The following is a 25,622-nucleotide window of genomic DNA, read 5'->3' on the forward strand; positions in this document are numbered from 1 at the left end:
CAGGCAAAATTTTAAAGGTTAACCACATGGGGTCCAAATGGGTCAGGCTCTGAGTCTGAGCTGAGCTAAACTCAGACCTGTTCTGTCCAGAGCGGAACTAGAGATGATCATGCATGCTTTTGTTTCAACGAGGCTTGATTATTGCAATTCTCTGTTTACATGTTTTAGCGTCTCAACTCGTCTAGCCTCAGGACCCACCACCACCTTCCTCTGTGAAAAAAATGTGACCCAAATTTCTAGATAGTTTTCGACCAATCAGATATATTTACTGAAAAATTGTGCAAACATGTGACAGATGCAAAAAACTGTTTAAAAAAAAAAAAATGTTTAAAAAGTGCTGCACAGACTTTTTTTTGACATCTTTTTTCCATGCACATATTCGCGACCCACCTCTGGGTCCCGACCCACCAGTTGAGAACCACTGCTCTAGATGGTCTGTCCTTATGTCTTTACACTGGCTCCACATCAGTTTCAGAATCCAGTTTAAAGTTCTTGTTAGTGTGTTTGGAGCCATGCATGGTCAAGCTGCGGCTAACATCCCTGAGCTGCTGAGGCCATATTTCACCAGCAGGTCCCTGAGGTCCTCTGACCAGGGTCTGCTGGTTGTTCCTCGCACAAGACTAAAAATAAAAGGAGACTGTGCCTTTGAAGTTGCGGCACCTGAACCCAGGAACTGAGAGCCTTGAACTTTGTGGACACTTTTAAAAAGCAGCTTAAGACTCATCTGCTCAGACTCGCCTTTGTTTGATCTGTCTGTATTTTATTTTATGTAACTGTCTGTTTGTAACGTCTCTGCTCGATTCTTTATTGTGAAGCACTTTGAGACGTCTGCTCTTGAAAGGTGCTACAGAAATACACTTTACTTACTTACTTTAAAAGCTCAGGAAAAAAAAACATCATGCCATTTTAATGCATGCTCTGCAATTAAACTATGCTTTTATATATACTTATTAATTTATTTATTCCTACTCAATGAGTTAACGTTTTAACAAATTCGCTCTTTCTTTGTGCTAGACTTTGACAGACAGACGTTGCACAGGTAACAGAGGTAATGTTGCTTTGTTTGTATTTGGGGGAAAAAGGGGGGAAGTGTTGTTGCTAAAGTCTGCCTCTAGGTTGCAGTGTTGAATTGTGATTCAGAAGTTCAACCTTTTAGGACAGCTTCTCCTCTTGAATGCACTTTTGCAATGCAGATTTTTCATCTACCTGGAAAATACTCGATGATCCACTTTTGTTTTTTATCAGCACTCAAAACAAGAAATTAACGGTTTTGTCTCCACAGATGACTCATGTGAGACACCTTCAAAGTGAGGATTGTGGCAGATCATCATTCAACACGACACGTTGACTGACAAGAGGACGTACTGAACCGACACTCTGATGGGTGTTTTATTTAACGTCTTTCATGTTTTTGATTCGGGACAGAAGTTAATTTGAGTGGACTGCATCTTTAATTGACTCGAGGAGCGCTTTGTCGCTGAGAAAGATCACAGGGAGTCGGGTTCCCCAGACGCAGATTTAGTCTAATCCTTGACTCAGAAAGCATCCTCAGTGGCTGTCTGTCAACGAGAGAGGAACCTGCAGAGGTTCAACAGGAAACTGTATGTTAGAGAAACTACAGAACGCTTTAAATGCTATTTTTTTTGGCTCTTCTGACAAAGCTTGTTGTAGGTCAAAGGCTTTGATTTACATCGATCCCGGTTCATTGATTGATAATCTGGTTAGAATGTTAATTTACCAATCGGATTGTTAATTACCTTTGGGCTTCCTGGTAAAAATCGATCATGTGTGGTTAATGAGGCTTATTGTTATTGTGGCCTTTTGTTAAGTTTTTTTTAAATTTGTCACTGGATGAGGACAAAAGTCAATGTGCGCCCGGGCCTCATTTGGCTGCATCAGTCTCACCTTTGATTGATTACCGCAGTGTGTGTGTGTGTGGTCTTTTGGTGCTCTCGAATTGCAAAGTGCCTACACAATCTGACAGTCTGACGCCATGTTTACTTTTGCAGCTCTAAGCATGTCCTCAGGCTTTTCCTTATTTTCCCTATCAAGGACCACGCCATGCAACAACAAGCGTTGGCTGTCTTGGGTTTCTGGTTTAGTTTTGTATTTGTATATTTTCAGAGTTTATTTTTTCTTTCTTGTTTGAGTTTGTCTCTTTCTACACAGGTATCGCTTGTTTCCCTTGTGTGTTTCTTCATGTTAATGTTTCCTGGTTCAGTCTTTTGACCTTGTGTCAAACAATTTGTCAAGCGCTATTCTAAACATGTTTGTTTATTGCTTCCGTCAGATGTTTTGCATCGTCCAAGGTACAAAACATTTGACATGAGCTGCAAACTGCAAAACAACAGCAGAATTTTGCATTAAATAAATCTGATTGGTTAAAAAAATATCAGAAGTTTGGGTCATGGTTTTTCAGGGAGGATTTGGTGGTGGAGCCTTGAGGCTAGACAAGTTGAGAAACACTGGTCTTTAGCATTTCCTGTTTTATTTTGTAATTTCTTATCCTCATGATTCTCTATATCCTGTGTGTGTTGTTACTGTTATATTCTTGAGTTCTCTTTTGGTCTATATTACTTCATGTTTTATTTTGTAGTTCTTGTCCTGAGTGTTTCTTGTCTTCTCTTACTTCCTCTCTTTTTGGTTTCCCTCCATTTTGATCACCCGATTGTCTTCACCTGTGTCTGATTACCCCAGTGTCTATAGCTCCCTCTTATTGGCAGTTCATCACATGTCTATACCTTCCTCGAGTCCCTGAGCCTCTCGTGAATTCTTCTGAGCTTCTGTGTTTTGAAGGACTGTGTTTGGACCTTTGAAGAGTAAGCTCTTGTTTTGCTTTTTTGCCTTCATTGTTAATATAAATTATATATTTTCTGTTTGGTCCCGTTCCTCGTCATTTAAAACGGGTCAAATACATTGGATAGTGATTGTGCTAGAAATGTGTGGTTTGCTGAAGGGACTATTGTCCTGTTTAAAAAAAAAAAAAAAAATGTTTTACAAAGTATCTCTAAATCTTTTTTTTGGTGTCTGGTGAAATTTTTCTTTTGCAATCATGAAAAATTGTGCAGTTGACCTTCAGGGCCACTGTAGAAGTTAGATACATTCATGGTTTGAACAAAGGACGGGAAAAGAACATACTGACCAGCAGAACGTATAATGAAGCAGTTTCATTAGGTGTCCACTCGCTCGCGCTTAATTTTCCTGAATATTTAAGGCTGCGTTCACAAATTGGCTCCACAGACTTTTTGTGGAGGTTTTACTTGGATACTGGCAGGAAAAAAAATCTGAAAAAGGTCAGGGTGAAAAATGTGTTTGTTTGTGTTCATGCATGAAGCTCATTCTGAAAATGTTGGGTCATTTTAAAGGAGTTTTGTGCATGTGTGAGCAGGGCTTAAGATCTTCAGATATAGCCATATAATCTGATGGCAATAAACAAAACATGCACAGTTGTTTAAGTCCATGTGTCTTATAGAAATGCAGTATTATGTTGTTGTATTTTCCTCACTTTGTGGTTGAAATATGTAGTTGGACCTGCATGAAACCCTGAAGCAGGACTGCAGTGCTGCTGAGGAGGCAAAAAGGTGAGACTGCATCTTTCCACACACTTACCTCTCACTCTGCTCCAAGGGCAGATGGCCAGACACACATCTCAGCCCAGACAGAAGAGGGAAAGAGAGGAATTCAATCACACAGCACAGAGCCCCCCCCCCCCTCCATCCCCCCAACTCCATTTCCCAATATCTTCTCCCCCTCCAATCCTCCCCCACTCTGCCTTTATCATTTTCTCTCACTCTTTTTTTCATCTTTTTAAGTCCCTTCATTTCAAATGCATTCATACATTTCCAATATCTTTATGTATGAGTCTGTCTCCTACCCTCCCCTCCTCCTTCCTCACCTCCCCTTGTCCCTTCCTTCCCTCCTCTCTCCCTATACTCTTTCTCTCCTTCCATCCCTCTCTCTTCCTCCCATCATCACCTCTCCTTTTACCTTCTCCCCTTCTTTCTTCCCCTTCTCCTTCCCTCCTTCTCTCACTCCATCCCATTACTGTAATCCATCACTCTTCCATCAGCCACCATGCAAACAGGCCTCCTGGTTCCCATGGCAACCACCTCCGGCCCGGCAGTGCGCAGCCCCTCTCTGATTGGCTGGCAGGGCCCAGGCAGTCTCAGTCTGTCTGGTAGATGTGGTAATTGGCTGGGAAGTCATACACACACATGTACACACACACACACACACGCACGCTACCAACACATAGTATCCCAATATTGGCTTACAGTATACACATCCTTGCACATACACATAGACACACACACTTTTGCTTACTCTAGGCCTAAATACATATACATATACATATTCTTTTGGGTATTGAGTGGAAACAGACACACATGCATGTACACACACACACACACACACAAACATCTTCAGAGATATGAAAGGGAGACTGGGGTCAGAGTAATGAAGCTCATAAGAAGAAAGCAGCTCCAGGCTGTGTGTGCATGTGCATACTGTACAGTATGTGTGTGTGTGAGTGTGCATGTTTGTGTGCACACATGTCTGAATGTGTGTGGCACTTGGATGTCTGTGTGTGGGTTTCTGTATGCACAGGATGGCGGGGGGTTGGGGGTGCTGTGCAGGATTTTGGATAAGGTTGGAGCTCTGCCTAAGGATGGATGGATGGAGGAGTTTTTTTGGAGCATATTTTTTAAAAATACCTGTATTCCCCATAGGAGCCAAGTGTGCACAGGTTTTCAGTTTTCTGGCTCCTGGAAGGAAGCAGGTACATGTAAGGGGGAAAAAATGGAATTGTTGATCAGCTTGACTTCACCCTGCTGCTGTTGCTCAGCCAGGTCTGGCCAACACGGCAGCTATGATGAATGTCTCATCTCCAGGAATACATCACAAATAGCAAAACTGTACCTGCCCTGAATAGCAAAGCCTGTTCTCTTCTGCGCTGTTGTTCCAAAAACAATCGCACACGATGGGGCTCTTTTGTCCCGCATATGCAGTTTTGCAGGCCAGCTACAACAAAACAAAGCTGTCTCTTCATCTTTTGTCGATTCATAGTCCCTCATTTTTTTAAACATGAAGAGGTCAGAATATTTTTGGGAGAGAAGGAGTTTTGTGGTGCAAGTGTTTTAGCTGCAAAGTGTATTCAAATTGGAAATGGTAATTAGTTATTCAGGGTTTGAAGGCTGACTTTGAACACACTGCTTTGATAGATTTTTATCTGCCCAGTGAAAAGAGGAAAAGATGGTTAGTGTTGGCTTCAGCTATCAGCCAGCAAGAATAACTGAAAGTAAGGGAGGAATCGTGTGGGCGACAAAGTCGGCCCTATAAAAAATGTTAAACTGACTAGTGTGCTGTCCTAGTTGGCAACAATACATACAACCAGACGAGCAGACAGACTGACTTACTGGCGTCCAAATAAAACACACATTCAATGCTTCTTACCCAAGAGCTACAGCAAATAAATGCACATGCACACACAAACACACAATGTTGTCAAAAAAGTTGAGGTCATTTTTCAATGTCATCTTTTTAATGGAAAAAAATGAGTCAAGGAAAGAAGAGAGGAAAACTGGGTGAAATAAGAAAGTTGGATGAATTCACAGAGAATGACTGACGGCAGGTTACGACAGCATCGCAGTCACAGTCCATGTTTCAAAGCATTCCCAGGTACCAAGGATAAAAGGAGAGAGAGAGGGGGGGGGGGGGAGGAGACGGGGAGGGAGCGGGGGGTTAAAAAAATGTCCAAGAAGATCTCATCTTCCTCTCAAGGTACAAAATATAAATCAAAAACTCATCTTTATCCAGCGTTGTGTACAACAGACAATCACATTGAGAAAAAAAATAAAAAACAAAACAATTGAAAAAGATTAAAAAATAAAAAGTGCACCCGCACTCTCACACACACATACTTACAATTACTTTCTTATTTTTGGGAAATGAACAAAGAAAAGTGCAAGCAAGATCACAGAACGACAATTTACAAGAGAGGCCCAGAGCGGCTAAAAAGTCTCCACCCTCTGACCGAGCCTTTCAAAAGGAGGGTGGGTGGGGCGGGGGTGATGGTGTCAGCCTGAGGCCTGGAGGGTTCCTTTGTTTGACCCTCACACCCCTCCGACACCACCACCACCATCTTGGTTTGTCCAATTGTACAAAGGGAAGGCTCAAGTCTCATTAAAATAATCACACCGACACCTCTCTGAAACCGCATCATGGCTTCCCCGGATAGTACAATCGAAATGAGTTTGACTCCACCAAGCTCGTCTTATGAAGTGCCACGAAAGGCTTTTCAGTCAGCATTGAACTCAACATCCTCGTCCCTCCGACCAACACAAACATACATCCTACATCATTTTCAAACATTTCAGTTTTCTTCCACTCAAATCACTTCTAATCCTAATGTTTTTGATTGGATACTGGTGCTTCTGCTGGTAAATATAACCGACGTATTGCACTGTTTTATGAAACAGCATCCTTCTTAATCCAAGCGTCGTCTGGAAAAATGTAAACACCCAAATATTATCTTTTAGATTTTTAATCTTTACTCGACATTACTCCTAACACTGCTGTGCAATGCAGGTTCGACCGAGTAAAACATGTCTGCGGGATAACAACACCTCACTGTTTTGGTTCAGTTTGCTTCTCTTTGACCTTCCTGTAATCATTAACGGTTGCACACACACACACACATGCAGAGGCATAATCAAACTTGGAGAGCAAACGCAGCCACGCTGTGCAAAAATGTGACACAGATTACAAAAAAAACAGAAGAAGGAAACAAAACTGGAAACGAGTTAAAGGTTATTTTTCATCATGATGTAAAAAGAAAGCATTGTCGACAATATGAAAGCGGAAACATTTCAGGTGTCATTCATGCATCAGTGGAGTTATGTCGAACATCGGGGCAGCACAGTATTTGCACCTTCTGTCGTTCTGCATCGGATACTGTAGACGATCGCAGCTCGGGTACATTCTTACTAGCCATCAGATCGTGCAAGTTTTCCCTTTAGAGATATGATGCAGCATTTTAATGAGGTGGTTATTCAAACAGAAAACCAGCTGACTCGTTTTAAACATCAATCTGTACACAAGAATATGAAAGACTGCATGACATGACCCTCCTATTTACAGCTATTGTCTCATAAGCTTAAAGCTCACAGATGGACGGATGTCTTCTTTTGGCTAAAAAAAACAATCACAAAAAAACAATGCAGAGGGTTAAAAACATCCTCAAAAATCTGCACGTCAATTCCATCTCTTGAACGTGCCCGTTACAGGTGCCTTAAGTCCAGTTCAACTGGTTGAGGATGACATACTGGGCCTTGGTGTTACAAAAAATAACATTTTAAGACGGACCATTGGCTGCATTCAAAGATGGATGACGTGACTGTATGGGTCAAAAAAACATGGGTTAGCGCTTAGTTTTTTCCTTCATTAAAAGTTTTAAAGTAAGGAACATGGGTAACATCCTGTGGTGCCACGTGCACTGGATTAGCAGTGATAGAAGAAACGGTGTTGAGAAAAGTAAAGAACAATAACAAGTTGAGTCATTGAACTTCCTATAAGTGTGTTTGAGAATGCTTCAGACCTTCACGAGTATCGTTTGTGCTGACCCGAGGGATCTTTACCCTTTTATCTGTATATTAAACGTGTGTTTTGGTTTGGGGCTTCTGGTTTTATTCACCTTTTTGCACATTGTGTTGACCACTCAAGAAGATATGTTATTTTTGGCCTTTTTAGCACCGATGAACTAATGCGGGTATCTCCTGTGCCATTTGTAGAAACTTTCCTTCAGTACCGACGCACCAAAGAGCGACTTTTTTGACGTCCCGAGTAGGCGCAGTTTCAATGCACCCTGATGTAAAAGTTAAGGGTGGGACAATCGATACCGGCTGATGGCTCAAATCACTTTTGTACAAAGGGAGGCGGTGGAAACACGTCAACCATCTTTTTCACTCAGATAATGGATTTTTCTCAGTGCAAGCTGAAAACATAAAAGAATGCTGGCTGGATATATTCATTCACTCCCGGCAAACTTAGAGTCAACATTTCAGCTAAGGCTTGTATCTTTTTTTTTTTTTTTTCAATCTTTCTACTGGCTCCTTACGTTTGTACCAGACTGGCAGATTATTTAAACATCTTCTCTTTCTATTCTTTAACTCACACAAAGCAGGGGTGTTCATGTTTTGCAGCACATAAAGGTGGTTAAGAAGAAAGTTTCACTTGTAAAGGAACACAGCTGACAAGCTTGCAAAGCTGTTTGCACTTTGACTTAAACACCAATGACTTCATCCAGGTGTCAAACTGAATCAGTGAACTGTACTGTATGTTATTCTGTGATTCTCTGATGGTATGAAGTTTGATTAAGTTACAGGAGTAGTTTAGTGACAGTTGTGCAAGTGTCTGATCATTAAAGGACATATTTTTGCTTCAGTATCGCTTTGGGCTAACAACAAAGAGCTAAGCGTAATCGCAAACATTAAATAATTTCTCCTCGACACAGTCTGTGGATTGTGCTGAAAGTTATCCAAGAGTTGTTCTTCTGCAGTTCTGTACAAGATGGCGAATAAAGAATGCAGATGCAGAATTGAAAATATTCCTTTGACGACTCACACTCAATGTTTTGTAAAAAAAGATTTGATACAAGTAAAAGAATCATTTGGCACATTGAGACAATGCACTCAGTCCCCAAGTGGTCAAGTTCAATTTAAGATAAATACCAACCTTATATTTATCATATATTATGAACAGGATGTAAATCGGCTGACAGGGATAAGCTGAGTGAGTTTACATAGACTCGAGTATCCCGACTATGAGCCTCATCCCGGTTTAGATCTTATTCAGGATCTGGTGTTTACACACACAGAGAAACCTGGTTCTTTATATCCCTGTAAACATGATGAATACTAGAATCCTGGTTTCTGATTACTGCTTTTTATTTGCACAGGCGCCTGTCATGCTTATTTACTGTGGCAGTTTTTAAATGTAAAAAAATGAGACCACTGTGGCTTATTGAGGGCCAAGATACGGCATATTCACCTCATTTCCAGCAACGGGAGAAGAGAGCGACAGAAAATATCAAACAGGTCCTCACCTTTGACTGGTGTCAGCTTGTCACTGCCACCGTGTAGGACAAGAGAGCAATGGGTGAAGATACGCAGCCGTGACTAGCTTGACTTGTTGGGAAACCGGCATCCTGCAGCTTGTTCACCACAGACTTCAATAGTTTAGCCTTTTGATTATTTTCTCCAATCTAAACTTCCAATCATTATTAATCATTTCATTAACAAATGACAAAACTCAGTTTCTTCAGCGCTCCAGAAGTAAGACACTCTTGTTGCTGATGCCATGTTTGTTTTGCAGATACTTTACTTTGGCCTGTGCAGTTAGTCGTCAGCTGTCAGAAACCCGGGTAAGGCGTTTACATGCCACAGTATCCCGTTTTCTTTTGGAGTTCTCCAGGTAGCAAAATCAAGTTTCCCCAAACACCCTATCCCGGTTTCTGAAATCGGGATAAGATGTTTGGGGATGTTTATGTTGCACAAACATAAAAAAAGGGATACTTAAAAAACCCTTATCAAAACCGGGTTACTCAAGTCCATGTAGCAACCAATCACAATTGAATTACAGATTGTAGGGATTAAAAGAAACATATGTAGCATCTCTTAACTCAAGAAACAATCCATTATCCTTAACATGGTTTAGTCAAATGAACCTGTGACCACAATGCTAGTTCTTTTAGCATTTCCTTTGATTTCCCCGGAGAATAAAACACCTGTTGCAGCTGAATACGGACCAGAAATGTGTTAGCTTAGCATCAAAACTGAAAGCAGGGGACAGCTAGCCTGGCTCTGTTAAAAGGGAGAAAATTCCACTTACCAGCATCTCTCAAACTCACTTTTTAAAACATGAAATCATTGTTTAAACCGTAACTATTTTTTCATTTTTATTTTGCAAGTTTTCTGAAATGTCGACCTTTGTCTTAAACACTCGTCGGCCCTGATGTTGGACTTCAGACTGGAGTCTTCTCGCCTGCACATGATCGACTTTTCACCACTTTTGTTGTGATGTTTAAACAGGAAAATGCCAACCTTTTTTTTTACATTCACATTACCTGCTGCTGAACCATCTAACCACCTAGCATGGAGCTGGCTACAGTTACTGCAGAGCTCAGATAAACTCACAGACAGAAACACAGGCACACACAGAGTTTAAAAACACACTCAGTTTGGCCTAAATAGTTCATATCACAAACACATTATTGCGAATTAAGTGTGCTTTCTTTTCAATGTTCAATCAAAAGTTTTCTTAAATAATTTAAATGACAACATGCAAATGAGAAATAAATAAAAAAAGGAATCATAAAAAAGGTTTTCAGGCCTCGGCATCTGCCGGACAACATCTGCATTGTCCACACATCCATCCTACATTCTTAACAAACAGATAAAACACACCAAGCACCGGGAGCGGTTCAGTCTCGCATTGGCTTCACAGTCATTGTTTCATGGAAGGAGAGGGCAGATTGAGAGACAGGGAAAGGATTTGGGAGAGGAGCTAAGCCTAAAAATGTCATTTTTAAATACACTGTTTGATCAGAGATAGCTGATTAGAGAAAAAAAAATCCATCCCTCTCTCATCCGGGGATCACATCCGGACACTTTAACCTTCAGTGTCAATCCCAAAATGCATCATTCAGTCGTGGAAACCACATGCAAGGAGAGAGGACTTAGTGAGGTCAGAGAAAGTTCATGACCAGATGCTCGTTGTTTGACAGTGAGGAGGGATTTTAAGAGTGTGTAGATAGAGAACCGGTCTGAATTCTGTACAGTTCACTCCCCTTCAGAAGCTCACAGGGCAGCGAGCCCTGCAGACACAAATGCAGAGTTCAACGTCTCATCTCTGCTGTGAGCAGTATGGGACAGAGGGACGAAATGAAATTTTGGTAAGGTGTATATTTCACAGTTGACTAACACCGAAAGACACCGCTCCATGGTTTTCCAGAGTCTTCCATGCCCTGCCCTCGGCCTAACAACTATCCATCCTATTAATTCTCACTCACTACTTGACTGAGTTGCAGCTGAAGACCATTAGGGCTCTTCTGAGGGCCCTTAAGAGGGTTCCTGTTGAGTCGTATGCCTCTGAAGAGCCCTTGGCAGGCTGGAGTGAGTGTCTCACTAGTAAACTTACGGCCAGCTGATGAATTCCTCTGTTGACACAGAGGGATAAGAGAGGGGCGGGATCGGGTTGGGGTGGGGGGGTCAGGTCAAGCACATCAGGCAGAGTGAGTGACACAAAAATACAGAGGTTGGCTCTTCGCTGGATGGACTTTCAAGAATGGGTGCGGCGCTGTAGGGGCCGTGTGCTCAGTGGAGTCAGAGGTCACTGGGGCAGATTGTAGAGGAGGGCGGGTAAGGGGGGGATGTAGGTGGGGGGGGGGGGGGGGGGGGCAGCAGAGGCACAGAGAGGGGTGATGACGAGGAGGTTTTGGAGAGGATGAAGGGCCAAGAGGATGAGGCGCAGCTCCAGCAGATTAAGTGAGGGTGATGTAGGCTGAGGCCTTTTCCTTCAGTTGTCTCAGACACAGATGACAGCTCCAGCTCCCTGTACAACACACACACACACACACACACACGCACACGCACACGCACACACACACGCACACGCACACAGAGATCGGAAGTTCAATCACTGCTATTGTAAAGCCTTGTGGATTAATGCCTCATTTTAGACAGAGCATTAAGTAATACTGTAAATTAAAGCTCCACGTTGAAACACCACAAGCTGTGCCTGCGCTGTGTGGATGCAGGGGATTTGACAACTAGTTTGGTTTGGATTTGAGCAGGGGATTTGTGACATTAATTAAACATCAACTTCAGATGAATGTTCAACCGTTAACACTTCAAAGTGCACGTAGACTGCTGCATTCTGCCTAAAGGTGTTATGTGAGCATTGAGCACAGCACAGTAGGCTATGTATAAAAATACAAGTCGTGAAAATGTCAGGTCTCCGGCAGGGAGAGTGAATCTGAATTCTGCGTCTGAATTTCCAAAAGTCTTCCTCGTTAATCAGAAGCATTGCATGTGTGGGCAGAGCATGACACTGTTAGTGAGTGTCGAACACAAGTAGCACCGCTACTGTGTGTTCAGACAAGTGACATTTTTGCCATGGCAACAGATTATCTTTTTCTACTACTCATTTCCATGACAACGCCATCAAACATCCTCAGGCAGCCATCTTACGAGCAGAAGGCAGAATGACAGCCCAATTTGAATGGATGTACCTGCTTCATTTCGGCAGCGCGCGCACTGCAGTTTCAGATTAAAGGCGTCCTACAAAGAGATGCAGATTTCTGCTCGTGGGTCGAGCAGTGATTCTTTCAATTCTCACCTCCTAAAAGTGATCATAGAGACCGTCTGTGTTGACCACAGGTTTACAGTCTCCTCAGTGATTGTCTCCCCACCTACAGCTCAGACTGTTACATAACTCTGTGCAAACAACACGACTGTTCTCGGCTGAGTTGGGTGCAGTCTGACCAAACACAGGTCTACAGCTTACAGCATTCATAGCTATTTAGTCATATGACCAGCACAGAGGCTTGGAGGGTCACAAGAGTTTAGTAAAGCACCAGCCACCATTAAACACACTGTGGAGCTGCAACAGGGGCTTTTAAAATAATGTATATTTACATCATCTGACACCCACAGAAAAACAGAGATATTAAGGTAAACTGCACGTTTTTGGCACTTGCGACCCTTGCACAGCACACAGGAAACTATTAGTTGTGGGGTTTTTAAAAATACTTTTTGGCCATTTTGCCTCTAAGACAGCTGAAGAGAGACAGGAAGTGTTGGGGGGAGAGAGTGAGGGCCGATGTCGGCTTGTAATCCACGGCCGCTGCGGCGAGGACTATTGCCTCTGTACACGGGGTGTGCGACATAACGCTAGGCTATGGGCACCAAAGTGCTGTACAGGATTAGACATGTCTCAGATACTAAGTGGAGATTCCTTCCCCGCTGTAGGATAAGAGTCTCACAAAAGTACGGACCGTTTTTTGTGTTTTCTACGCGTCTTAAGGTCATTGCGTCACAGTCAACAACAACAACTGTCTTTCATTAAAAAAAACATCAAATAAACTAGTTTAGTAGGTGGCAACAGAGGCAGATAACTTCTCTGTAGTGTGCAGCAGTAGGAAGCCTTTCTGGGCGGTTCTATAAGTGTGTGACGTCAATGAATTTCTTGATATGAACGCCTTTGAACAAATGGCCGGTACACTGTATCTTTTAATAATACTGCATGTACTTATAGAGATCTCTTCAAGATCTTCAACCAAGTCCAGTTGCTTTTGGATGAAGCTTCGACTGCACCATGGCCTGGATGACTGGGAACCTACACAGACGAAGAGTCGAGCGCTATACGTACCCTCGGGTGGTTCAGACATGGGAGGGCTCAGACAGTACATGTGGTAGCCTCGGTCACAGTCGTCACAGAACAGCAGCTGGTCCTGGAACAGAGGGGGAGAGTTAGTCGGTGCTTGTTATCGAGTCGGGGAAATGTTTGAAAATCAAAGCTTTATATTGACACAATCCAGAATGTTGAATGTGTAAAGATGTGGATTCTCTTTAAGGGTTGATGTGTGATGCATGGCCTTTGTTATTTAAAGTGAGGACTCCATGAAAACCTGCTCTCTGTTTCTGTCTTTAGCATGCGCCTCAGTTTGTGGTAGATCATTGTAGAGTGGTCACCATAACACCCCCCTTTTGGTTTGTGAAAGTCTCTTTTAAAGCCTTGAGTTCAGCTTTTTGCCGTCATCATCTTCTTGGGCACCATATTGACGACATGCTAAACACGTTGCTCTGTATCTGTGCAGGTCGACAGGTAGCCATGGCAGCAATCTCTCAATCACAGGTAGCCACGCTCTCAAGCACAACCTGCTTTATCCACAGTTTTAACGAAGGTTGCACCATTGTTTACAAAATGTTCAATTGAGAAAGACTTGAACGAGCAATTGAGACCACAAGCTCATCAGGGAACTGTTCACTGAGGTTTTTAGTTCTGCTCTGAAGTATAAGCAAATTTTCCATCTAATTTCATAGAATCTGATTTCATTTTGCAGCCTGTTGGAAAATTAAGCCAATGAAGACGCGCTAAATGCTGCAGCCTAATAACTGTCAATTTCCACACAGTCCGTGCGGGCTACGTTCCGTCAGTGCTGTGGTTTAGCTCCGTCAGACGGCACACGCCCTGCCCCACTGGTACCATTTCTAGAGCAGCTGTACACGCTGACTTCCTGGAGCATTGACTAGAGTGGCAGACGGGCGGACTGCAGCTCGCACGAAATATGTGGAATCTGGCAGTTAATAGTTTCGACTTGAGGCTGGCTGCAAAACTCAAGGAATCCATATGATACCCCAAATTTAAAAATGTTTACAGCCTGGTTCACAGTTTGCTAACTTTAGCTTCTTTCTTCATTGGTGGAAACAGTACAGTGGGGAATTTCTAAATTACGCAGCTGTTTTAACAACATTAGAGGTTAAGAGTTATGCATACATTTAAATGGTTAGGGGTGTGGCTGAGTTGACTTGCTAGGAGGCTCAACGCCCGCCTCAGCTCAGCCTCTTTACAGATCACAAGTGATGAAGAGATTGCTTTTTTATTATGGAAACTGCCATCGTTCCTAATTATTTTGTGTTTATTATACTTATACTGCCCTCTTGGCCAGATAAGCCTTGGTTGTATAAAATTAAAATTAAAGTTTCACCCCCTAGACTGTATAAAACATGGACGTGTGTGTATGTGTGCAGCCACATGTGTCTAGAGCTAACATGTAGTATGAAGTGTGATCGTACGTCGTTCTCAGAGGTGCCACACAGACTGCAGGACTTGCACTCGATGCACTGCCAGCGATAAGTCCTCACCGCAGCCGTCATGTTCACTGTGAACTGCAGACAGGACGGGTGGCCTGGATGCACACACACACATAAACACACACACACACACACACACACACACACACACACACAAACACACACCCACACAACATTTTTTTTTTAACCATAGCTTCCTGCATTTTGAGGACAGACATCCCTCATCTACTAGACTCTTCTGCTCTCGGTTTGTTTGCTTCCTTTAAGTGATTTATTTATATTTCTTTCAGCGTTAGATTGTGATGTCTTGTGGCTGAGATTCAAAAGATGTAAACGTTGCTGAAATATATCTAAAAATACATTTTTAACTCGTTTGTCTCGGGAGAAATGTACAGTATGCTTCACTCTTTAAAGCAAACAACAAAAGTGTAATGAAATTCTAAACAAATTGGCCTCTTCCTCTGCAGTCCACTTCTCTTTCTCTCTCTTCCTATCCTATTATTAAACCCATTCCTGCTACTCGCTGTTACATGATCACGACAAGAGAGATATTGTTATGTCATTCTTATTTCCTGACCTTCATTTGTCTTCTCTGTGGGTGGTTATAAAGCAGACGAGGACCATACCAGAGTTTTGCATGCTGCAGCCCATTCACTACAATTCACGTTTGTCTTTTTGTTTAAAGTTCTGTTCATTTTTATTTTTTTCAGATGGAAGAAAAATGTTTACAGTACACATGCAATCAAGTAGTAAGTACACAAAGTCTGCACCATGTATATTGCAATCTCTGCATATAGCCAGAATACACAAACACATTTCATACCAAAGAAAGGAGAAAGAAAATACAACCATACTGAAAAGTTATAACACGGCTGAAATTTGAATGATACCATACTCTCACAAATCATCTACAGTCTGGTTTGGACATTAGTTCAAGTGTAGAAAAAGACAATGACTTAAAGCATCACAATTGTAAAGAATATTGTATAGTAAGCCAGGATTGAAAAGTTTGCAGGATAGGGTGCTGGAAGGCCTAGCGTTTATGTTGTACGTTATCATCCTCCAGCAGGGTCTCTCTCTCCAACCCGTGGCACTTTAACTCATCATACCTCCGCTCCCTCATCCCATTTTGGGGAGGACAAGAAAGTCACAGCAACATTACATTTTATTGACTCTTATTTAAATGAAGAGTTTGTTGAAAACATTGTGGTTAGTAAATTAGTTACAAATTGAGCATGAGAGTTAATTTTCCACAAGGCATGTCAGCTCTGTACCACAGAGCATCTTCACACTTATTATTCCATCCATCCATCCATCCAATATCTATACCGCTTTTCCCATTAGGGGTCGCTGGAGCTGATTCCAGCTGTCATCGGGCGAGAGGCGGGGTTACACCCTCGACTGTTCACCAGTCAATCACATGTTTAGAACATTCCCTGATTTATCTCATTTCTCTGATGTTCTTGAAGAGGTCAAAGAGCTCCAGTGACGATGACCCCTGTGAAGGCCACGATCAGGGTCCTCATCATGACCTGAATGACCCCTGTGAAGGCCACCATCAGGGTCCTCATCATGACCTGAATGACCCCTGTGAAGGCCACCATCAGGGTCCTCATCATGACCTGAATGACCCCTGTGAAGGCCACCATCAGGGTCCTCATCATGACCTGAATGACCCCTGTGAAGGCCACCATCAGGGTCCTCATCATGACCTGAATGACCCCTGTGAAGGCCACCATCAGGGTCCTCATCATGACCTGAATGACCCCTGTGAAGGCCACCATCAGGGTCCTCATCATGACCTGAATGACCCCTGTGAAGGCCACCATCAGGGTCCTCATCATGACCTGAATGACCCCTGTGAAGGCCACAAGCCGTAACGCGTCAGTCTATTTTGTTAATGAAGTTGTTCTTCATACTCCAAAGTCTTGCCGGAGCTTTTTGACCTCTTCAAGCCTTTTGCTCTTCATGCACCTTGAATCCCACTCTGCTTCTATTTTGCACATCTTTAAAGAAATCCCATAATTTTTTTTTCAAACATTTTCCCAGGATTAATCAAACTATCATTCATGAGAACTTAATAATATTGTACATAGAATATAAAAAGCATTAATATTCCTGTTATACAGAAGGAGAATTAACGATTACAGTGTCGTTTATGGATGTTTTCGTATTAAATCGTAATGAAGTTCACATTTTTCCAATTAACCTTAATTAACAACGACTCCACAAACTTGACAGGATTTAAGGGAGTCAATTTAATTGTTTTGTTTTTGTACGGTGGCCTTTAAGGACAATTAGTCTTAAAGTGGGTATCCAATTTCTCAATTCAAATGTCACAGTTAAATCTAATTTTTTTTAATGATGGTGAGTAGCATTATAAAGCTACTCCCGTCCCATGTTCTAGTTGATTCTGAAATATGAACGCTTTCACTGTAGGGGATTTGTCCTTAAGGGCCACCATAGTTAAGCAACCTGTATTAGTATATATAATTCTCTGCAAACTATTATGACTCTTTTCCAAACAGTAAGATTAACTTTAAAGGCAGGGTTGGTCATTTTTTAAAAACTAGCATGATTTTGAACATAGCATTCCCTCAGTGCTCTGTCGATCGTTAATTTCTGTCAGGACCTAAAGACCAAAATCTTTAAAAGTGGATCTGGAGGAAATTACCAACCCTGCCTTTAAAACTGTAAAAACAAAAAGAAAAACATGAAACATCGGGCTTTTAATGAGGTTAAGATTCTGTACATGATTTGTATTCGATGGGCAACAAGAACAAAACATTGGTATGGTCCATTTATTTTAAGTATAACAGGGATCATAACTTGCATTTCTTTTTATAGTTAGTAAGACAGTCTGGGCTCAACAGTTGAAACATCGCAATAAAAAACTGTCTTTCAACAGAGGACCGCCTTCCTCCTGCCAATCATCCCCTTCAGCGGTGCCCTACCTGAGCGTCCACAGTCCGCACAGGAGATTAGGTCTTCAGGACAGCCGGTCTTCTTTGAGCCCCCGAGGCAGAAGTCACAGTAGCCGTTGGCGATCACTGAGCCGTCTGCTGCTTTCTTGGCTGGAAGAGAGAAAGTGAAAAAAAAGATTTAGGTAAGGAAAAGTGGGACTGGGAAAAGAAAAGCTATGTGCACAGACAAACCTCAAAGGGGGCTTGAGCCAACAGACCTTGACAGATACTCTTGTTGGAGGTTTTAATTGCATAAGCAGTTTTTTTTTTTTTCAAACTGATATAATTAAAGGACCAATCAGTAAGACATCTATTGATTTATATGATAAAGGTACTTTACTATATGATCAGACATTAAGGAAACATGCTATGTTGAAGTGCTGGCTTCTCTGACAACAATGCAGCAGCCAGTATGTCCTCCTTCTAACTTTAGATTCTGGTCCTGAATGCTCTGGATTTGTTTGGACCAGAGAAGGTAGGCGCTTTTAAGGCACCCCCACACGGCCGTTTTGGACACCCCTCTGTTTTCCAGATATGAGAGCAGTTATCAGGTCAAACCAACAGGTGTTGCAGCGAGGGAAGCGGGCAAGAGAAGTGGTTCAGATAGAAGTGATTGTACCCGACCTAAAAAGCCTCTGCATGTTTCTAATAAGCTCCACGAGCAGAAACGTGCTCAAACTAGGATCAATATTGGAGATGCTTTTGAAAAATGGAGAGAGGTTAGAACACAGAAAGGTTTACAGACTGATGCAGAGCTGGATAAACACTGAAGCTTCAGTGTCCACCACATGGCAACCTGCATGAGCATCGACTCTAGAGAGGAGGGGGGAGACAGCTCTCTACAATGTTTTGAATTGGGACTGCAGTACCCATTTTAAACACTAGGTGTCAGAGTTACATATTTTTGCTTCTTTAAAAAAGTGTCCCCAAAGATAAAACGTCACATTTTCTCTTTCCTCATCAAGAAGCTTTGTGGTGTTTTGTGGGTTTGGTATTTTTGGTGTCTAAACTGAACATGCCAGCCCAGAGTGATGTGGCTCATATGCACTCTGCATATTTAAGGCTGTCCCTTAAATCTTCCTGTTCATACATGTAACTCATAGTGGGAGGCTATCCCTGTAGGACAGGATGGGGGGTTGGGGGTCTCAGGAGGATGAGAACATGACGTAAAAAATAATTGTGCAAGTGGCTGAAGAAGCAACAGAGTAATACGCTATGATGATGAGTTTTGCATTCATATCCAAGAATTTAAGCGTGCAGCTCGGTGTAGTTCACGGTATCAACAAAAGAGCGGAGAAGAACATACTGGTGAAAAGAAAACATACTGAAGCACTTTCATTATGTTCACAGAGATCATTCTGAAGGAACACAGACAGTCTATGGTTGTGCACCAGTCGCAGGATATTAATGTCTCCACACCCAAACCCCCACCCCGCTACTCGCAGGTGGTGTATTTTCCTTAATATTTCCTGCTTGGTTCTCACATTGGCTCACCCCTAATTCACGCGAAAAGTTTAATAGGGAGACGGAAGGAGAAATTGCTGGTAAAGTCGAGGAGTGAAAAAAAGTGTCTGTGTTCACACCTGCAGCTCCCGCCAAAAAATTTCAGGAAGTTTTCAGAATCTTTTTGCATGTGTGAAATCACCATATAGTCACACAAATCAGTGGCTTTCTACTGTTAGATATTAATGTCTAATGTCTATTAAGCAATGCTACTCATCTGCAACAAAAACACATATTTTTGAATGATTGCAAATCTTTTTAGATGCTGACAAATTGCATCCTTTTATATTTTCCTATCCTGCAGAAGCCATTGATGCATTTAGACTGACCAGATTCAAACAACTGCAGAGTCATAAACTTCATACACACCGGTAAATATGTTGTTTCTTTACGTGTAAATGTTGTAAAAGCTGCTCTGAAATGAAGGAGCTCTATGTGGAGGCAAACAAACTGTGAGAGAAGGATCCACAGTGTTACACAGAGTTTTGTACTGAGAGACAATGATTAGACCTAAAACACTATGCTGTAAAACAAAAAGGAAGTTTGTAACAAAATCCCTGTCGCCAAATTCTGCATCATCCCAGCTTGGCTCAACGCTCTGCATATCTCTCACTCCTTCTCCATCTGTTTGCTTTTGTAAAAACAAGCACCAGAGCAGGCCTGCGCTGGAGCCTGGGACTCACCAAACCCCAGCTCACCACGGTAGAATGCAGGGGGGGGTAGGGGTGGGGGGTACAGAGAGGGAAAACCTCTGGGAGTCCGGGTAAATATTGCCAGGAGAGGAGGAGGTGGAAGAAGAGGAGGAATTTAAGAAAGATGGAAGAGGTATAAGTAGGTGTGCGAGCATGGGGAGGTTGCTGGGAGAGACCTGCCATCATGCTGAGCGCAGAGAGGCAAGTGCTCCACGTGAAGTCGTTTCATAATGATTATTAACAAGAGAGAAATTCCCCCTGCCTGCCTAAGCCCTGTGTGAATATGTGTGTGTATGTTTCCACATCTACCCCTTCCTCCTCCCATCTTTCTGTTTGACTGTCTGTGTCTCTCTGCCCGCCTGTCTGCCTGTATGACTTACTGCTGTTGATTGCATAATCACTTTAATGGAAGCAATCACATAACCACTGCAGACTATTTTGTATGTACTTCTCTAAGATTCATCGCCCTGGACCGGTCCACCACTATGACTCACCATGCAGGACAGAAGCATCAGCAAATACAACAGAGTGGACTGCACAGGTACACACTCACACAAAGACACAAACAAGCACAGAATGCCAAACGTCCTGCAGAAAGACAAAAGACAATGACACACACACACACACACACACACACACACACACACCGGCATGCAGGCAGGCAGACAGCGCTGCAGGTGATACTGTGTGCAAGAGACAGAGAGAGGTCATTAATCCATCCATTTCAGGGTGGAGTCTGGTTTGGTTGTAAGAAGGGGGGCGGGGGGGAGAATTTGATGGAAAAAAGGTGGAGAAGGAAAGGAGGAGTGAGAGAGATTGGGTTTCTGCTCCACAGGGTCTGGCTTTAATCCGCTGAGAAATAAAATAATAAAAGAAAGTCTCTGATCAGGAGGTGAGACAGACAGACAGACAGACAGACAGACAACAGGGGAGGGGAGGGGAGGGAATTGATAAGCTGTACCTGCTCCTGCAGAATTCAACAGGAGCGCGCTGAGCAAAGAGGCTGCCATGCACTGTGAGGATGTGACTGCATAGTGCCTCGCTTCTATGACTATGACTGTTTGTCATCAACAATCAACAAAAATAATTAAACTTACTAAACATATAGTCATTAGCAGGGTGTGCACAGGATCCCAGTGCTGCAGATGTAAGGTATAAAAAGGTGCATAATCTAAAGTGAATGGGTTGAATATTCTCAAGGATCTGAAATTCACATATTTAATATTTTAGTAACACAGATGGTTCCAGTCTGACAGTTTATAATAATCTCTTACGCCAGTGATATTCATAAAACTCAGGTCTACATGCTGATCAGGGTTATGTAGATATGCCCTGGCCTGGTTTTCCCCTTTATTAAAAAGCACAGGACATTGAGTGCGGCTGGTCATATCGCTGAATCAGCTCACGATATTAAATTGCATTCATAACATGTCAGAAGAAGAATATTATTACAGGTATTGCTTACTAGGAGCAGTAATAAGTGGGACACAAATGTTAATTGGTCAAACTATGTCAACATCAGAGCACCGTTAACATTAACATTAGCTCGCTAACACAACAATGCAGCTCGAGACAAGGATCATTTTGTCCGCTGCTTGCGCTTAGTACTGAATTATGGTGCGTTCCAATTTGATAACTCCTTTGTGCAAATGTGAGTGGAGAGGGGTGTTGGAGGTGTGTCGCTGTAGGAGAGCGGAGGCTTCAGAATCATGGAGGTGTGGCCAAACAGCAGTTTGTTTTTGTTTCATGCTACTGCTCAAGGGCGACATCTGAAGTTGCACATTCTTCCTTTAAGTTAATAAAAATATTCAGGCTGAATCAAAACAACCAGTCTCGGTTTTCTTTGCACATAACTAGCCAATCACAGCGAGTCTTAAAGGTGACTGTTTGGGTTGCAGTGACAACGAGGAAGGCTGCTCGTTGATTGTCAGAAACTTTGCTGCCCGTCTCATCCAGGACACTCCAGATTTTTAATCTCAACAAGAGTTTTCTCCCGGTTAAGTAAAGGTTAATAAAAAAAAAATAAAGTGTGTGTGGCTTTGTCTTATTTCATTGTATAGTCACAACAGCTACACTCAACAGTCTACTCACTGTAAACTGTTGAGTGTCTTATATAAAGAGTCGTGATTGATTGCACTAAGTATGATGTTTATTATCATGTCCATTCTCTGAGTTAAGCTTCCGAGCGTGCTAAAATTAGCTCGCTAATATTAGCGAAAGTGCAGCTGAGGTTTTAATGAATCAGTTTGGGAAGTATTCGGTCACCAAACAGAGAGTGCTGGACATATTCAATTTTTGACTTGTCCTCATAAATAACACTTTAAAATCCTTGTCCATGCACTTGTTGTGTTTCCTTCCTGGACTAAACAGAAGCTTAACGTCTCTAGAGCCACACTGCTTGGCTTTCTAAAGAGAAGACACTAAACCTCGTGTGCAAACTGAGGAAGGAGAAGACGCCCGCACTGTATGAACTGGGAGTGGGGACACAGCGCAGCTAAAACAAGAGCAGAGTGAAACGGGATGAGCGTACAGTATGTAGGCTAAGTGTATTTACTTTATAGGAACAACACAGACAGATGTTTACAGAGTCCAGCAGAAGGATGTATAAATCTGTAGAGACATATGTGGCTTGCAGGCCTGGAGCCAACGCAAACACGTTTTTTTTGTCTTTTTCTTCTTCTGGTCAAATAAATTGCTTTTATCTTCGCTGCTTTTTTTTTTATCTCGCTGCTGCTGATTGGGCCTCACAGTCCCTGGTGGGATAAACGAGACAGGCACACATGATGTGGATAGCCACACACACATTCAGGCTTCATTTGATCTGCATCTGTGTGCTATACTGTTGTGTGTGTGTGTGTGTGTGTGTGTGTGTGTGTGTGTGCGTGCGTTTACATCCCGGTTTGCTTCTTTTTTTCGAGTTTGCATGTATGTGTCTGACTGCATGTGTGTACGTGTGTGTGTGTGTGTGTGTGTGTGTGTGTGTGTGTGTGTTTGTGTGCGTGATTGGAGGCCCCAGAGAGTGAATCAGCAGGTTCTGATGCATGTGAGCGAGTCGGGGCTGCCCGCTGGCCTGCCTGCATGGAGCGACTCCATCAATGATTAAACGCCTGCGGCCATGTTTCAGAGGCCGCCTGCAACCACAGACACGCCATCGCCGGCAAAAGGAGAGAGTGGGAGGGGAAGAGGATGGCGATAGAGGGAGAGACAGAGTGCATAAAGAGGAGTGAGCTAATGAGCAGAAATAAAAGACACATAAGCCTGGCAGAAAAGAAAGAGACGGGCACAAGTCAGGTGGTTCTTTCACTCCCTTCTAAGCTCCTCGTTAGTTTAACCTCTCCGCCTGTCCCTCACATTTTTTTACCTGCTTCAGCCAGCCTCTCTCTTCCTCTTCTTTTCTTTTCTTACCTCCATATCTCCCTCCCCTACCTGACCCTCCCCCCCCCCCCCCCCCCTCTCCTCCTTCCAATTACCAGGAGGAGTACGAGCAGAACCGCACACTTCACAGCTTTCAAGTGTTGGAGAGAGATCCTCCTGGGAATTATCCAGCAAGAGATGAATCCTCAAATGCTCCTCGCTTCTCGCTCCCCCTCCACCGACACCTACCCTTCCCAATTCTTTCTCCCTCCCTGCTTATAATTTCTCTCTCCCTATGCCTCACTCTGTCTCCTCTCCTCCTCCATGCTCCCTCTTTACCTTGTGTGTTTATTTTTTTTCTCCTATGAATGTTTGCCAGCTGAAATCTCCTTTCTTACATTTTGCTAAATAATTGTACATTTTGAACATTTTTACTTTTTGATTGTGCATCCTGAGATTTTATGAAGAATTTATTCAAAGAAACCTAAAATGTAAAGTTTGACTGTACAAAATTACACAACGACACACGTTTCATCAACATGTTTTCAGTCATTCGTTTTCAACACAGCCGTCTTTCTGGTTAAACCTCCCGAACCGAGGTCTTACTCATGGACTCCAAAAAACCTCAAGAAATATCGTTGAGATGCTGCATGATTTTAAACACTTTGTACTTTCACTGACTCGTTTCACCGTTGTAGCAGAGCATTTTTCAGTCACCCAATGTTTTATTTAGCCGTAATTACTGGAAGGATTCTCTTCTGCATCTTCTGTTCTGTCTGAAAATGTTAAGAATCTGGGAATAATATTTTCAACTCAAACTCACCCGTTGCTCTATTAAATCACACTTTTTGATCTAGTTTAAAGCTGTGGTGTGTTTTTTTTTTTTTGGAGATTCAGGCTGCATCAGTGAGTGAAGTTACCTCAACCCTTCGATAGTTTTAATTCTTCAGATGCGTTCTGCAGATTATGAAAGTAAAATGGTTTGAACCTTTCTTGCAATCGACGTTAATATCACAGCACAAATAATAAGAAATTGTGACCCGATGTCTGCGTCTTCATCCTGACACTGTGCCCCGTCTCTTGTCCCAACTATCTCCCCCTTTTGTCTTTCCCCAAACCTCTCTACCTCCTCCTCCTCCTCCCCCCTCCAGATTGAGACTCAGGGCCTGGAATCAATACAACAACCCGACTCTGGCTGGTCGATAATCCCATCCTGTGGCCTGTCGCAGTGGAGGCCCTCATCAACTTAGTGTGTCTTTCTGGAGGGAATAACCTCTGCCTCCACACACACAAACAAACAGGCTGACCTGTTGACTCTCCTCACTTTGTCTTTGACTTTACTTCTTCTTTTTCTTCCTTAATTTGCTCGATGTAGCGTCGCACAGATTCTGAAAATTTTGGCCGACACAATTAAGTCGATTGATAACTCAGATACCAGCAATTTTGTCATCACTGTTCGTATTTCTTTGTGTCTGTTTTCCAAATAAGCTTTGATATTTGATGTATTTAAATCCTCTTGAAATGTCCCTGGAACATGTCTTACAAACTGCATGCTGCGTCCGGACTCCATCACTGCCAACATTTTCTTTCATGTTTCACCATTAAAAAAAAAAAAGCAGATCCTCCAACAGGTGACGTCTTCTGCCCAAAATAAAAAGTATCTTCTCTGAATCGGTAGTTAGGTGTACTAGTTTGCCGCTGCAAATTGATTTGACACAACGAATACATATCGGTTACTGACAGCGGTCTACTGATACTGATGTTTAACCGACGTATTGTGCATCCTGTTGCCATCGCTACAAAAGTGCAAACATTGGTAAATCAAGGCTAATGTTGTGATGGGAATTAAAAAACAACATTTGAGAGTGGTTGCATGAATTTTTTAACAATTACTGAAGGCAACAGACACTCCTGTACAGCAGGTGTTGACAGCAGGAGGAGGAATGTGGAAAAGTAAGAAAATAAGGAGGAAGGAAGGAAGGGTTTTAAGGATGGATGAGGCAAACGGAGGGAGAGAAGAAAAGGAGAAAGAGGAGGAAGCACAAAAGGAAGAGAAGGAAGGGAGCTGCAAAAAGTAGCTCCTGTTGTATCAGGGCAGCGGTGTGTGAAAACACACACTCTGCACTCCTGTCGCCTCGCTGCTTAATGAGGAGAACCTCTCAGGAGTAGCGCATGCACACACAAACACAAAGGGGGCACACGCTTCACACACACAGAGCCACACACGTACAGTAGCGTGC

At 42.7% G+C, this 25,622-nt stretch overlaps 1 protein-coding gene and 1 long non-coding RNA gene across 2 annotated transcripts in view; one reads left to right on the forward strand and one right to left on the reverse strand.

Moving 5' to 3' along the window:
- Positions 1-1,104: 1,104 nt before the first annotated feature.
- On the forward strand, positions 1,105-25,250 carry LOC114920869 (uncharacterized). Its single transcript, XR_010667094.1, has 4 exons — positions 1,105-3,581; positions 17,779-17,976; positions 19,641-19,707; positions 20,486-25,250. It is a non-coding gene; the product is annotated as an uncharacterized lncRNA (long non-coding RNA).
- Positions 5,518-25,622, reverse strand: part of dpf1 (double PHD fingers 1) — a 53,671-nt gene continuing 33,566 nt past the window's right edge. The window contains 4 exon segments of the mRNA XM_020644369.3: positions 5,518-11,607; positions 13,426-13,507; positions 14,853-14,965; positions 17,825-17,944. Of these exon segments, the coding sequence (XP_020500025.3) occupies positions 11,537-11,607; positions 13,426-13,507; positions 14,853-14,965; positions 17,825-17,944 (386 nt within the window). The 3' untranslated portion in view covers positions 5,518-11,536.

This window comes from Labrus bergylta, chromosome 11 (genome assembly GCF_963930695.1).
Source record: "Labrus bergylta chromosome 11, fLabBer1.1, whole genome shotgun sequence".
NCBI classification, from domain to species: Eukaryota; Metazoa; Chordata; class Actinopteri; order Labriformes; family Labridae; genus Labrus; species Labrus bergylta.